This window comes from Vanessa cardui, chromosome 4 (assembly GCF_905220365.1).
Source record: "Vanessa cardui chromosome 4, ilVanCard2.1, whole genome shotgun sequence".
Classification (NCBI taxonomy): Eukaryota; Metazoa; Arthropoda; class Insecta; order Lepidoptera; family Nymphalidae; genus Vanessa; species Vanessa cardui.
This window is the reverse complement of record NC_061126.1, coordinates 11,147,632-11,163,987: the sequence shown is the minus strand read 5'-3', so window position 1 is coordinate 11,163,987 and position 16,356 is coordinate 11,147,632. Positions and strand designations below refer to the sequence as shown.

At 30.7% G+C, this 16,356-nt stretch overlaps 4 protein-coding genes across 4 annotated transcripts in view; 2 read left to right on the top strand and 2 right to left on the bottom strand.

The window, feature by feature from the left end:
• Positions 1–844: 844 nt before the first annotated feature.
• On the bottom strand, positions 845–1,817 carry LOC124544421 (60S ribosomal protein L21). The gene is made up of 3 exons (XM_047122955.1): positions 1,671–1,817; positions 1,335–1,471; positions 845–1,219 (listed from the first exon to the last, which is right to left on the bottom strand). The coding sequence occupies exons 2-3, from the start codon at positions 1,461–1,463 to the stop codon at positions 869–871; spliced, it is 480 nt and encodes a 159-aa protein (XP_046978911.1). The 5' UTR covers positions 1,464–1,471; positions 1,671–1,817; the 3' UTR covers positions 845–868.
• Positions 1,818–2,118: 301 nt separating this feature from the next.
• LOC124544106 lies at positions 2,119–6,179 on the top strand. The gene is made up of 8 exons (XM_047122543.1): positions 2,119–2,329; positions 2,406–2,821; positions 2,895–2,957; positions 3,424–3,549; positions 3,683–3,824; positions 4,314–4,433; positions 4,708–4,961; positions 5,126–6,179. Exons 1-8 carry the CDS (start codon positions 2,246–2,248, stop codon positions 6,177–6,179), a joined length of 2,259 nt encoding a protein of 752 aa, XP_046978499.1. The 5' UTR covers positions 2,119–2,245.
• An 18-nt stretch (positions 6,180–6,197) lies between these two features.
• On the bottom strand, positions 6,198–7,830 carry LOC124544107 (nitric oxide synthase-interacting protein homolog). The gene is made up of 2 exons (XM_047122544.1): positions 6,980–7,830; positions 6,198–6,569 (listed from the first exon to the last, which is right to left on the bottom strand). The coding sequence occupies exons 1-2, from the start codon at positions 7,660–7,662 to the stop codon at positions 6,383–6,385; spliced, it is 870 nt and encodes a 289-aa protein (XP_046978500.1). The 5' UTR covers positions 7,663–7,830; the 3' UTR covers positions 6,198–6,382.
• Positions 7,831–8,959: 1,129 nt separating this feature from the next.
• Positions 8,960–16,356, top strand: part of LOC124544096 — a 32,173-nt gene continuing 24,776 nt past the window's right edge. The window contains exons 1-6 of the mRNA XM_047122527.1: positions 8,960–9,420; positions 10,578–10,810; positions 11,272–11,460; positions 12,428–12,591; positions 13,163–13,262; positions 14,157–14,332. Coding sequence (XP_046978483.1) covers positions 9,261–9,420; positions 10,578–10,810; positions 11,272–11,460; positions 12,428–12,591; positions 13,163–13,262; positions 14,157–14,332 — 1,022 coding nt within the window. The 5' untranslated portion in view covers positions 8,960–9,260. The remainder of the gene's footprint in view (positions 9,421–10,577; positions 10,811–11,271; positions 11,461–12,427; positions 12,592–13,162; positions 13,263–14,156; positions 14,333–16,356) is intronic.

The window sequence follows — 16,356 nt, the reverse complement described above, 5'->3', positions numbered from 1 at the left end:
TATTTATATTGGTAGTGTTGAGATTGCCTTATAGGTGTGACTTGTGAATGTACTACCAGATATAAATATTGAAATGACTACAATGTTCATCAGGTCAGGAAATATAATATGTTGGATGTATTTAATATTTATCACCTTTAAAGAAATACTCCACAGATTGTCCATTTTCTTAGTATTTCGTGTTTTAAATATAAATCACATAATATTATGTATTTTTATTACGGCATATTATGTCATTGGTGTCTGCAGTAGTAAAATTAAAGTTTAGTTTATATTATCCTTAAACGAGGATGAATGACAACAACTTAGAGATTATAGTGATTCAAATATGTCATCGAGTTTTCGTATATATCTTATCATCAAAATGCAAAATATTACAATACTTTACACCATCATATAAAATTCCATATCAATTGTATTATTTCAAACACTAAAATTTTGCCGTTTTTAATTGATATACAACAATCTATGAATTTAGTCCTTTTATCCTGGCCAGGATAACAAAAGAAAAAAATAAATGTCGGTTTGCATGATGCCTCATTACTGTCTTTCTAGGGTCAGGTAATGTTTTTATACACTTGATAGTATTAGGGCCATTTGTTCAAGTTGGCATAAGCCATTTACAAATAAATGTAATGCTCAGTCTATTTCTTTTTTTTTTTTGAAGATTGATTACTGTTTCTTATGAATACTTTCTTCTCCTGCAATACAATACTTGTGGGAAAATATTATCACATTTTCAATATGCAACACAGTTTGAATTTTGAATACATTTTTATATTCTAATTTGATATAATATATATGAAATAAAAGAAAATTTAAGACGAGAAATGAAAGAAAGAAGTACTTAAAAATAATATATTTCAGTTTAAGCTACAAACTCGTAGGGGATTGGAGCAAGTAAGACTGGCTTTTCAGTGCCTTTAACAATGTGTGCTGCTCTTGGTGGCTGTGGCTGTCTCTTGAGGTTGACGACTTTGCCGGCTTCCTTGGCCTCTTTGAGCAGCCTCTCGTTTTCCTTGACACGCTTGAGGAAGTCCTCACGGCACTTGGAGTGCTTGACGTGCTCAATACGGATGTTGATCCTCTTGGGGATAATTCTTCCTCGCACCCTCTTGTTAACAATAACTCCAAGTGCATGGGCTGTTACATTGTATACACGGCCAGTTTTTCCGTGGTAGACTTTGTGAGGCATACCCTTCTGGACTGCACCATTACCCTACAATTGACATATACATTACAGACGTAATAATGAGGAATATCAGTTATTATTAAATTGTTATTAATCTTTTACTTTACAATCTAAAAGAATTACATATTGATTTGGCGCTCACCCTAATGTCAACGATGTCGCCGACTTTGTACACTTTCATGTACGTGGAAAGCGGAATAGTTCCATGTGTGCGGAACCTGCGGGCGAACAAGTCCCTTGTACCACGACGGTAACCCTTGGAGTTCGTCATTTTAGTGCCTGCAATCAAACAAAATCTAAATACTGATGATATCGCACGTGGCCGATGTTAACAACTCGGACTTGCAAAAATATCGCGATCCTTAAATGAAATCCACTTTTTTAGAATAAATCGGTACCAGAATAGATTTTAAACATACATTATTTTTAACTTTAAGGGATTTAGATAATTTTTAAAACCAATTTAATAAATAATCACCTTAGCTTGACAGAGCTTGGCTTTTCAAGAAGAAAAGGTTATGTTGTCGTTGGATAAACTAAAGTGAAATTGCCAGCTTAAAAAAAAGAGAATTATTTTAAAATATCTAAGAATAATTTCAATTTTTAATTCAATTAGAGGAACTTAATTCAGTTACATCAATTTAATAAAATAAATATGATACATAAATAATTAAACTTATATAAATACATCATATTTAGGGAAACCATAAAGTATTCTTTACTTTTTAAAATACTTCGTTTAAAAATAGTTATGAAATGATTTCTTATTTTACAATATATAAATACTTTAAATCTTAAGCATAATATTAAAATATGATTATTAATTATTAGTGTGGACTGCTGTAACAAGAAATCTAAAATTTTTAAATACAAATTTTCAAGTGGTTATGAATACGATGCGGCGAAATCGCAATAGACTACAGAACCGAAAGTTAAACGTCAGAAAGCACAACAAAAAATAGTCTTGCATTTTCTTTTCGATTATTTTGTTAAAATAAGTGCATTGTTATGTAGTAAACCTATTTATTGTTTTATAAATTATTATTTATAAAAATGGACACGCCAGCAGACAATATAATCATCAATTCATGTCAATACACACCAGTTTATTTCATTGAAAATCCTAGTGCTAATCAGGTAGCTTTTATTTGCATTAGTCATTAGTTATTCGTTAGCTTTTTAAGGAAAATTATAACAGTACTTTTATTTACAGGCAAGATCATATATTATTACTCCAAATAGCCAATGTATAGAAAAACCAGTAAGCGAAAACCTAAAAAGATTTTACGAAAATAGCGGCAAACTAGAAACTAACCTTAACGGAACTGAAAACAGTTCGAAGCCAAGAATTTTGAAGAAAGCTGAATGCAATGTCGTCGGAAATAACTTAAAACTTGCAAGTTTCCTTTTACCAAAAAGTGAAACCAAAACTGAGTCATGTAAACAAATGATAGCACCTGCAAATAATGTTGTGTTGAAACCTGTGTACATTGCCAATAATCCGAGTCCGAATCCAAATCCTGTGCCTAAATTGGATGTTAACAGTAAAATAGTTAAATTAAAAGACTTACCGAATGTTATACGCTCCCAGAATGGAAAAATACTGCCAAAGATTAAACCAAAAGAAAAGTATGTTATTCAATATTCAATTAAAATATGGCAATTTTTTTTTTGTTTTTCTTAATAATTTATTTTATTTCAGTACATCAATTAAATCAAAACACACATCAGTTCAATTGCTTAAGTTAGGCGAGACATATCATAGGTGAGAATTTCTATTCAATTATGATAACTAGTGTACACCCAGTTAATAACACATAAATTTGCATGCTTGGAACATTTTTGTTCATGACCTAAATTATTTGATTACATAAAGCTCGTCAATAACTACTAAACCGAAACACAGTTGTTGTGTCTATTTATAAAGAGATAAAAAAGCACATCCTAAAATTAAACAGACTTGTTGTTATTTTTACTTTAACAAATATCACAAAGTGATTAAAGTGATATTACTTTCATATATAATATAATTCTAAATAAACAAAGATATCTTGCAGCAATTTGGGTGTGCACACAGTTGTCTCTTCCTAATACTTGTGCCTAATACACATATCGGTTACATTAACACCATTTGTAACAAAGTTAAACACTTTTATTCAAAGTAAATATTTAGTAAGTAAATTTACAAAAGATTGATTAATTAAAATGTATGTATTATTCTCGTTTTTCAGTCTTAACCAATTAAGTGATGATCAGATGAAGATTGTTAATCATGCATTGAAGATATTTAGTAATCCACAAAACTCCCCACCTGAGCCCACATATGATCCTGTTACAAATACAAAGTTTATTTACAAGTAAGTTTTGTAATATTTACAAATGCATGTAATGACTTCTAATCTATAGAATTTTGCCTGTGACAATGTTTACTTGCTTAACAACATACCAAAAATCAATGTTTGATACACATGTTATTTATTTTTATTTAAGAGTTGTTTCACCAAAAGACTTGGCTGTTGTGGGCAAGAACAAAATGAATAAACACAAAAAGGTTGAAGTTAAAAAGGACATTGTAAAAATAATAGGACCACAAGAGACCGAAGCAATTGATGAACAAAAAATACAAGTTGAGGTATGCACTACGTATTGTATATGGTTATTGTGAAACAATTAGAACGATAATAATTTTTCGTCATTGTACTCGCAATTTATCTATAAATATTGCCTTACTATTCATATTGAAGTAAAGTCATATTGTTTGAAATAGAGTTATATGTATTTTCTACATTAATGTATTAAAATTCTATCAAAGTTATATTTACAAAGAATAATAATGCAATATCTGTTTATAGCATATAAATGATACAGTAATTATTTAGATAAATTTAAACAGAAATGTACATGTAAACAAATTATTTATGTATATCTGTATTTAGGATTAGTTCACTCACCTTGTAATTTATTTATTTATATGAATACTAACAGTATTATTTTAATTATGAAATCAATATTTTGATGAGATACACACAAAGTGTTTTCTTTTGAAAATACAATAATGGAAAAAATCTCAAATAATATGCCTAAAACTACATAGTTATACTAAAACTTTTTCATGTTCCAGACAAAAGTTACTCGTAGTGGTAGAATAGTAAAGTTGCCGAAGAATATGATTGCTGAAGAATCACCAAATAAGCCTAAACGAAAAAATGGACAAATAGTTTCATGCCTCCAATGTACCTCTGTGAGTCTTGTTATTTGAATTAAATTCCAACAGTACTGGGTATATAGACAGCTGATCATTTCATTAGCTAGCCCTTTTTAATACATTTTAATGTCATTTGTGGTTGTTAAATCATTCCTCTTTCATTTTAAACTATTTCTTATGTTTGTTTATAAATATCTATTTGAATAAAAATAAGTTTGAAATACAAAATTATTGTTTAACCAGTAGAAATAATATGAAACATGTAGTTTTTAAAGTTTATCTACATAAATATTATCTTGTTTGTTTTTAGAAATTCAGCAGTCCACATCGTCTTCACAGGCACTATGAGCACCATCCAACACATTTACCATCAAAGCTTCACTCTGACTTATTCCAATGCCTACTGTCTATTGTGAAAACAGGCTCTGTAGAAGATGGGGCTAACAACTTCATACAGCAGCTAGATCAATTTGTTAATAAGTTAAAATCATGTATTCCATGTTTATTGAAATCTGATGGCAATACAAATGGAAAACCAAGTATAATCAATGATGATATTGGCAGGTACAATTTATTTTTAAATACTGGAACTATGTATTTACATTTGAAAAATCTCCATTTAGACAACATTAACCTAACATGCCTCTATTTTTTATCTTATGGTGATTAATAATCAAAACAATATAATGTAATTGATGTAATAATTGTATAATGTTTTTATATTCCAGATTATTGGGCATAAACCCAGGGAAATACAATTTAAATATTGATGCACTTAACTGTGAAAAAGACAAAAATGGTTTCTGCATTCACAATCCACCACCAAGTATTAAACAGACAAATGAATGCTTACTCAAAACAATTGATGACACTCAAATCTTAGAACCTAATATACATATTAAAATACCAAACATTGATGATAATATAAGTGTGAACACAACAATGTCAGATAAACTCCCCATTTATGTAAATAACAATGACAATAGAAAGCATACATTAGAATGGTTGAGTCAAATTGATAGTGGAAAGAAGATAAAACTTTCTCCAGAAGGTGAGAGAGATAGTGTAGTAATTGATGATATAGTTGCTTTATTAAGTGACACAGAAAAGACTGAAAATAGCTTAGATACAAAAAATCTAGATAATGTAGTATTAAAAGATGATGATAACAAAGAGAAGGTACAAGACACTGTGCCCATGCCTGTAAAATCTAAACCTGCTCATATACAATTTCGTAGCACGCATTTCGATATCAGATCCTCTCCAATAAAATCTTCATCAACTGTGTTCAGAAAATTCCAAATAAATCCCGAAAAGATGGCGAAATATGAGGTTGAAATAATACGCCCTATACAACTGAACAAATTGGCACAAGAGATTGAAATGTGTGCAGAAAAGACACAAAATGAACAAGAAATTGTAGACACAAATAAGACACCTGTAAATAGTACTGAACCACTTAGTTATAAGTCACCTAAAGTATGGTCTAGTGACCAGTCAGAGAGTTTTACAAAGTGTAATAGTTTGATTAGTGACCAAACAGATGACTTTTTAAAATCTGACACACTCATTGAACCAGCATTGTTACACGTCAAAGATGGATCTGCAATCCCAAACATACACACCGATAATAATGAAATGGATACAAGTGATATATCAATAAATCAAGGTCAATCTATTATTAACTTTTTAGAATCCCTTGGCAATGAACTGACATCAGAGACTGCAATTAGGAACAATTCTATTGATTTTCAATTAGATTTATTTTCATTTAATTCTTAGGCTAATAAAATGATTAAGATTAGACAATTTAATAAACATAATTATATTTTAATAATATTTTGTTATTATAGATTTATACACTGAAATTTGTTTTATTGACACCAAATATTATGTTTTTTTTTATTTATTCATGTTCTAAATTTTGAGAGCTTTGAACAAAATAGGTACTGAAGTTACTTATTCTAGAAAAAAAGCAATTAATTTTAAGCTTGAAGTACTGGTCGTTCATTCTTCCCTTCAAGATTTTGGTTAGTGAGAGCATATCCTGTGCCTCCTCTTTGTAGTGGTATAATGTCTTTTTCTTTGAGTTTTTCACCAGTAAGAGGATGAAGCCAATCTTTTTTAATTATTTTCTCAACACATTCCATGGTAACAACATGTCCACTAGTTCTGAAATTGATATAGCATGCAATACTAAATTTATTTATTCACTTAATAATAAGACTTATAGAAATTATATTTGAAAATGTATATATCTAAAATGTAATCAACCATAGTGACAATAAAGACAAAAAAAGCAACAATAATATTGATATTTATAATTGCTTGAGATTTTAAATCATCTCTGATATGTATAGATGAGAAAAAATCACAAAGGGCAATGAAATCATTGCCTATCATTGTAAAATTAATGAGGATAAAATTCAAACTGAAGTGGAGTAGAATTTTAATAGTGCTGCAAATTAATAAAAATAGATAAATTACAGATTAATTTGTATTGCAAATTGTAGCAGAGCAACTTATTGGTTTGTTCAAGAATAAATGCACAAGGAGTTCTTTTTTTTTAAATTTAATATTACCTGATAATTGCACATGGCACTGCATTACTTAATATATCATGTGTAATTGGGCACATGTACCTATTCTCTTTTGCTATGAGTGACTTTTTATCATCAGGATCATTAACTAATGTCCATTTGACTTCGATTAAATCTTTCATTTTCAAAGGTTTACAGCTTATTGGGCAATAAACAGTAGGATCAGGTTTTTCAAGTTTTGTAATTTTTGCGTCAGGAAGTTGAGAAGGTATCCAAAAACTAGGTAATTCTTTATCTTTGCCATTTGCTAAATTCGACACAGAACTTGATGGCTGGGATCCATCTGAGTATTTGTTGTTTGATATAGTCTTCTCCCTGCTCATAAATTTAACCAAATTTGCCTCTTTTTCAGCTGCAGCCAATTCTTTCTTCTCATTTTCTTCTTTTTTTAATTGTTTCTCATACTGTTTCAATTTTCGTGTGTATTCATTCTTTTTTGTTATGATATATTCCAATATAGCTTCCTTATCGAACAAATAACCTTCTTTGGTGACGACCGGATTTCTACAAGGCTGTAATGTTAGACTACAACAATCGAAACTTTTTACAGAATCTTTACCAACTCTTTCGCTCTGAGTCCCATATCCAGAAGCAGCAGCATCTTTCTTTTTCTCATGGTAAGTATAAACTGCACCAGCAGTGCAATTTCTTGCATGTCGTGTCATTGTTCTACTTATAAATTTAATATGGTAGTATTTTTAAATTATTAAAATTCAATAATATTGAAATTTAATAAACAAATTATTTTATTCAGCGTTATGCTAAATCCAATGTTGTCATTTGTCATAAATCAAACTCACAACTTCACAAGACAGTGGACACTAGAGTCTAGATACAACAAAATACACAAGAAAAAAAAATTCAGCACAGATAATACAGATAGATATATAATTATTAAATTTGGCATGGATACCAAACGCAACGATTCTAAATTATTTAGTTTACAGTGGATGCCTTTCGGATGCAGCGGAATGAGCTGACACGCACGGGGAAGTACCACTCTCTCAGTTAAAATTGGAGTAACATAAAATAACATCGACGTAAATGGTAGCTATGCTACCGCTTTTCGTCAGATATGTGAGAGTTCCGGAGGCCCGATCCCTCTCCCCCCAGGACATGGTTGTGCAGAATTTGGTGTCATTACTCCAGGAGGGTACCGTCAGCAAATGCGATGGAGAATCCCTCTCTGGGCATCCATGCTCAAGACGTACACCACCTGAACAGGGATGCCCCTACTGCTTGATCATTTGGCATTGGGTAACAATGTTGAATCACTCTGAATCTTCTACCGAATTTTTCACTGGGAATGTTCCGAGGAATTGTTCGGATTAATCCCGGCTGCTAAATTTCACCCTCGTCTATCTCATCAAAATTCGAAGTTTCACCCGCACCATTTCGATGTCCGAAAATCCACAACTGCGCGATTTCTAAAACATTTTCTACCTCGCGCAACCACTTTGTGGAACCAGCTTTCACCGTTGGTTTTTCCGAACCAATACGACATGGGAACCTTCAAGAAAAGAGCGTACTCCTTCCTTAAATGCAGTCAACGCACGCGCAAGCCGCCTGGTGTTGCAGACGTCCATGGGCGGTGGTAGTCACTTTCCATCAGATGAGCCTCCTGCTCGTATGTACCTATCACATAAAAAAACATTAAAAAATCAATTATTAAAAAATACATACATACTTTAATTATATCAGATCTAATAAATAGTATTAAGAGAACCGAGAAGTAGTTTTGTAAATTAAATTAAGAAAAAAATTATTAAAGACACCTTGAACGCGATGAATATATTTTTTTGAAACTATATAATTATACTTATCAAACTCATTTTTCTTTGCTTTTGTTTCAAAACTCAACGTTTCAACAACAAAAACCAGTCTGGCACCACTTGCTTATTCTTAGTAAAATTAATGTACGTCAAACGCAGCTGATGTCTGGTGTTTATGTACTCTGTGGCCCATACGTTCTGACTTCTGTGTGCTGTGAGCTGTCATATTATAATTAACATAGATATTTTGGATTGTGGCACAAAATTGTTGTTTATTTATATTTTATATTAGAACTTGGAACACGTCGGACGTGTTCTTATAACTTTTTGTGTGCAATACGTTATATTTGTTTTTTTTTCATATTAAATATACCTGTGATTTTTTTTACGATATAAAATATCAGTTTTATTTGAAGTTTTATTGTACGAGTGACTAGTGAACCATAGTTCATAGTGTAATTTTTTAATTTACGGTGGATGCGTAAATAATAATGAACTTATCCTTTGCCGGTTGTGGATTTCTTGGTATTTACCATGTCGGAGTTGCAGTGTGTCTTAAAAAATATGCTCCGCATTTGCTTCTAGGCAAGATTTCGGGAGCCTCTTTTGGGGCTGTCTCGGCTTGTTGCTTGCTCTGTGAACTTCCTATAGGTGAGTTAAAAAATATAATTTAAAAATTATTTCGTTTCGTCTTTAATGATTGTGCCATGATAAGCAACTTCTAAATTTTAACTAAATAAAAACGAACCAAAAGTAAATTATGGAATTAACTACTATTTAATAAATTATAGACTGTAGCATTTTGTAACTTCTTTTGCAATTTATTGCAATAACCTGTGCTTCATAAAATAAACTTTATAAAATATTCAGATGTATGTTTACTTAAATTTTTAATATTTTTTTCTGATATGAATATATAGACTCTTATCTAAATAATGTTTTTTTATTATTTGTTATTTAATTTTTAAGAAATATATATAGCTTTTTTTTAACTCAAATTCTATGTAAATGATTCAAACTTAAAAAAGTTCTTTTTAATTTAAAAGTGCATATTACACTTCCTTATCTATGTCAATTCCTTAATTTATAAAAGTCTTAACTGCAAAATCTTTTTATATAATAAAGGTACTTAAAAATTTGACCATTTTAAATTTAATAATAATACCTATATTCTATTCAAATGCTTCTCTGTATTATACCTAATATTGTGTCCTTGATATTTATTTATTGGGTCATATTAAATCAATATTGATATATCCTTTGTGCATATTTACTGTATAGTGTTAAATATTATTTCTAATTGCTACAGAAAATTAATATCATGATAAAGAATCTAGTTTGTTTGTTTAAAAGATAAATCAAAAATAATAATTTAATTCTGATTTTTCTCAATCTAAGAAATCTTCATTTAGTCAATTTAAATAATAGTAATATACAAGGTTCCTTAGATTTTCATGTCAACTTTATTTGACTTCAACATAGTTATAAATTTCATTAAAATTATCAGTTGATTTTCACATCCAGCAATTATAAATTACATCATTTCTTGTATAATATTAAGAATATTACACCATTATTTAAAAAAAAAATGACTTGTGTATTATACCTTATGGGTTTTATAGCAATTAATAGTTTCATTAAAAAGTTTAATTAATTTTTACATATACATATGTATATATTAAAAATATCAATCAAAAACTCGTATTGTAAGTGTAAAAGTTTAAACAATGTATGTATGACGTAAACATGTAGTATTTTTACTTATTAAAATTAATAAACAATTTTTACAATTTCCTACATTATTTTAGGTGAAATAACTAGTGATGTCCTGAGAGTAGTAGAAGAAGCGAGGGCAGGGTCTCTCGGCCCATTTAGCCCTTCCTTCAATATACAAAATGTTCTGCTGGAAGGCATGCAAAAGTACCTACCTCATGACGCTCACAAGATTGTCAGTGGCAAACTACATATTTCCCTAACAAGGGTATACGATGGCCAGAATGTAATTGTATCTGAATTTCCTTCTAGAGAAGATTTGTTACAAGTGAGTTTTCTTAAAGAAAAATACATTTTTTTACATTTTATATTAAGGCGTTTATATTTTAATTTTATTGACTTCTTTGCCATTTAATTAATGAGATTATTAACAAAAGATATTTATTAACAAATGTTATAATTGATTATCGTCGTAAGTAAATACGTCACAGTCCTCTCATACTTTACTTTTATTAGGTACCTGAATGAATCAAACATTTTTTGCGCCTTCTATATTAAAAACCTAGGCTGAGACCTTGCCTGTAGCCCAGGTTATGAATTGCCCCCATCTCATGAAATAAACCGCCGCATACAAATTAAGTTTTAAATAAAAAATACAAATACTACTAATATGTAGTATCAATTACACTCTTGAGAGAAATTCAATGCGGTTTTTTTTATAATCCTGCTCATATTGTATATTTAGATATAAAATTGAATGTGAATTATAGCTGATTTTCTCTCCGCCAGGCATTATTAGCGTCATGTTTCGTCCCAGTTTTCTCCGGGATGTTGCCGCCTCGTTTTCACGGTATAAGATACATGGATGGAGGATTTAGTGATAATTTGCCCGTATTAGACGAAAACACGATTACCGTCAGCCCGTTCTGCGGCGAGAGTGATATCTGCCCCAGAGACTTAAGTTCACAGTTATTTCACGTAAGTATTTAAAATTTAGTACGAGTTTTGAAGTTAAAAATCATATTTATGCATAGTTTAACGACACATTAAAATGTTACCTATGTTTAAATGTAAACTGTTTTTACTGAAATTACATTTCGTTTGTATAAGATGTAGCCATAAGCAGCAATCTGCTCTTTTTTCATGTTTTGTACAAATTCAATTGTAATATGAAAGATATGTCGCAGTAAACTGGTTAAAATTAACCATCCACTGGAATGCCTAAACGCTTTATTCAAGGGGCACCGTTCAACTTCTTCTTAGGTTCTTCTTAGGTCTGAGGTGTTAAATTCCGAACTGCTGGTAGATTATTGACTGTCAATAAGAGAGTGTAATCACTTCTATTTTAAATAAAGATTTTTGACTTTGACTGTATTTTGAACGACGTCACTCAATTCATCATCTATTCATAGAGGATGAGGAAAGGTTTCTATGAACAAAATGGCTTATATAATTCAGACACCTGGTTGAACGTCGCCGTTTAATAATGTAACTAAGTTTTCCATTAAATGGCTAATGGCTTCCAGTTGGCTGTGACATATACAAAAGAAACAAGTTATTTATAGTGAGTTAGATACATAGAAATTTAGTTTAGACTATTTTGCTTCATTAATTTCCTTATATAACTAGTAAATATTAGGTAACTATAAACGTAGACTTAATGGCATACTCTGCCATTTATATAAGGTACGTGATCACAGCGTGATTATCATGACCTAACTGCTTAGAAGACCTTCGTAGATAGTTTTACTAAGTAGTTATGTTATACCGACCTTTGCAACGAAAAAAGGAAATTGATAATTAAACAAAATAAACTACTAGTTAATATATCAGAATTTACTAATTAATTAGTTAGTTTCAAGACATTTATTAAAAAGGCATATTTTCTTGTTTTTTTTTTTTTTAAAAAGTCTTCTACATAGTAATGATGAATGTTTGGGTTCAGGTAAATTTAGCAAATACCAGTATCGAGTTGTCGAAGCAGAACATGAATCGATTCGCTCGAATTCTATTTCCACCGAACGCTGAGGTCCTCAGTAACATGTGCAAGCAGGGATTCGATGACGCTTTACGTTTCTTGCACAGAAATAATATGATATCTTGTACTAGGTAAGTGTATTGGAATATACATATTTTTATAACAGTGTTTAAATTTTATTGCATTGATTGATGTGTACTATATAATAATGCTAGATATTTTTTTGTTCGAAATTACTAGACTTTGTTTTTTGTTTTAATTTGACAGCCCTTCTGTTGACGAAGGTAGGAATGCTTATGCCGGGTGACGGATTTTATTTATTATTATAACATAGTATAAAATGAAGTCGATTACCGCTGTCTGTCCCTATGTGTGTTTAAAATTACGCAACTGATTTTAATGCGGTTTTTTTTTAATAGATAGAGTAATTCGAGGGGAGGGTTTTTGTATAAAACACTTGGACAATATAGTAAAGATAAAGTGATCATTTAGACGTTTTCTATTGTATTAAGTATCAGCATTGCATCTGTGCGAAGCCGGGTCCAGTCGCCAGTTACAAAATATAACGGTATTAATCGAACGCAATAAACTCCTTACATTTTTCAATTCTTTTGAACACATCAATTGTGCAATACTTGTCTATATTTCGTAAGTATATTTGAATACATTCAAGTATACTCATGCAACAAAATATTGCCCTAGATGTCTAGCAGTGCAGTCCACATACCAGTTACAAGATGTTCTAGATGACACTCCACACGAATACGACCCCGAATGCGAAGAGTGCAAGGCGCACAGACAGGTAAAATTTGTAACAAATTTTTAAATCAAGTTATTAACTAATCAAGTATGAAAATTAATCTACTTTGGTGTAATAGCTAGTCTGTATGGCGTTCACAAATCTTGACAAAACTTGATCGAAATATTTCTTTTTTTATAATGGCAACACTCCAAATTTGACTGGACAGAAAACCTTTTTGGTATTCGTATTTAAAATAATTATAAAAGCATTTAATACAGATGCAACTTAACATAAATATATACACAATCAGTAATATCAATATACACATTACTAGTGGACTACTATTAATACCTCACGCATTTAGAATAAATAAAGATTAAGCAATTGTAGTGATCACAGTTAATCTTTGTTTGCTCGTACATTTTGTTGACAATGGTCGTGTAAACGAACTGACACATGCGCGTTTATTATTGTTTACATTATTCCGAATGTTGAACATTTTGGTTCGAAATATCATTCTTTTTGATCTCTTACTTCGATCTTTACCACGAAGAGATCGCAGTGAGTTTCAAATGTATTCAAAACTAAATAAAACAATTATTTAATTTTCTTTCATTTTTCTCGGTGAAAGATGTCGCAATCACTACATATTATAAAAAAAAGTCCCCTGGCCGCTTGTGTCTGTCCGTGTATTCGTGATAAACTCTAAAACTACTGAACAGTTTTTCATGCGGTATTGACAAATAGACAGAGGATATTCATGAGGAAGTTTAAGTGTATCATCTATAAAGGGTTTTGTGCAAATAAGTTGAAATAGATCGACAATTGTTAAACATGTCGAAAAAATAAATAAATGAAAGTTAAAAATATTTAAAGAAAAACTAATGTCCACACGTGCGAACCGGACTGGTTAGTTGAATATAATCGAACTTTAAGGGTATATTTTTTTATTAGGATGCCCTCGTAGACGATCTCCCGGACACAGTAACGACGATATTCCAAAACGCTATCGAGACTGCCAACAACGGCATCGTGAACTGGGTTATGAAACAGCGGGGAATGCGTTGCGTTTCCCTGCTTACGCTGCCATACCGAGTGCCCGTCGATGTTATGTACGCTACGATCACCAAGTGAGTGGATTTATCTATTAGAATTGTAAAGTGCGTATTTATAGAGTCGACTAAGTTCTTTTCTAGAACGTTCTAGAAGTCATTTTAGAAATTTTCTTCATGACTGTCGTGTTCTCCGTTCATAGCTCTTGCCTTGAAATTGGATCTTCTTGGATCACGTGGATTTGTATGTTCTCCAAGTTCAAAGTAAGTCAATGAGTGTGATAATTTATCTTGTTTTTTTTTGTGTTTAGATCTTGACTAGTGAATAATAAATGTTGATTAAAATGAAAATCAAAGTATACTCTTTTCGAGTAGGCTTTTACAAGCACGTTTACATAATCATTACCGTATCATCAATGAGTCTTTATAAATTTAACTATGTCCTTTTGGAGTATGATTTTTCTCATCTTGTGTGCACTATTCAAGAAATATTTACTATTACTGCAAGAGTCAAATTTTGTATTTATTTTTAAACTTAAATTTTTATTTAAAAAAATAACATTTTAAACAAAAACAATTACATGGTTGAACTATGACAAAAGTCTCAATGTATTATTACATAGTCATCATAAGAAACACAGACCAAGTAACTGGCTATCCTAGCTAGGCTAGTTAAATAACCCGTGTTAAGGATAATCTGTCCTAAATTTATATGACATAATATACGTCAGTGGTGACTACTTACCGTCAGGTGAAACATTTGACCTTTTACCTATTCATTCAAAAATCTATACTTGAATAAAATGTTACCTATAACGTTATTTACAATACCGACTATAAATAACAGTAAATTATTTATACTAATGTTGTAAATGCTAAATCAATGATATTCTAATAAACAGATATGTTATACCCATACTAAACAACAGCAAAAAGTGTGCCGCGCCGGGGACCGTTTATTTTACATTTCGTTACAAGTAAAAAGGATAGCTTGATAAAAACAATAAGTAAAAGGGATAACTAGATGTTTTAATTACGCAAAACGTATTACTATGTAATTATGATGTATTATAACGTATTACTACGTAAAACGACTAAAGGAAATCGTCTCAATTAGGACCTTTTCTAGTCGTCACTTTTTGCGCGTTAATAACATATCTGTTTACTAGAAAATCATTGTGCTAAATTAAATCTTTTACCTAAACCAATTTAGATAGAATTTGGTATGTAGATAGTTTGAGTCTCGGGAAAGGACATAAGCTTTTTTTAATATGCCCCTCGAGGAAGTAAAATGGAAAGTGATATGACGGTGTTATCAATACATTATGATGTACATGTGTAAGACTTATAGCAATTCGTAAGTTGTTCAAATAACGTTCAGTGATATGAAAAAAATAATATCACATTGATATAATAATGACCTTGAATGTATGACGTACTGTGTAATGGTATCGCGCAGCTGTTATGGTTACTAGAAAAATCTACGGAAATATAAAATGAAGAAGATACTTTAATTTATTAGTTGTCAAGTGAAAGACAAGCTTCATTTTTTATCCTGTGGTTATTATCCTACTTTACCTATTAGTTAATTCACAGCGAATTCATATTAAACTTATAGAATGGCGAATTAATTGATATTTAGTTCAGTATAATCAATTTTTCCCTTGAATACTGTCTGTAATTTATATAGTTTATTTTAAGTGGATCAATTTAAAATTCGGATGGAAAATATTAGTAAATAGGTATACATCAAATTCATTAAAAACTTTTTAACACTGGACTTTTTAGTCTCTCTCACGCTCCGAAGTATTCTAACGTTTATATAAATACATCTTACTGGAATAAAATGGCTACTGGCTGTTTCTCGACTCACTACTTAATGACCCTATCATTAATGATTGCATGGTGTCATACATCATTAATGATTGCATTGGTCAATTGTTTTACATATGTGTGCGTTACGATTGCACTACGTCCTGACATTAGTCAATTGCCTTTATTACGCTAGTTTTTAATTCGTATATATGTGTTGGTGTCATGATGAGACGTTTAATACGAAGGTTTTTTTAACGTTTGAAGCAACATGGCTGAATTAGAGAGAT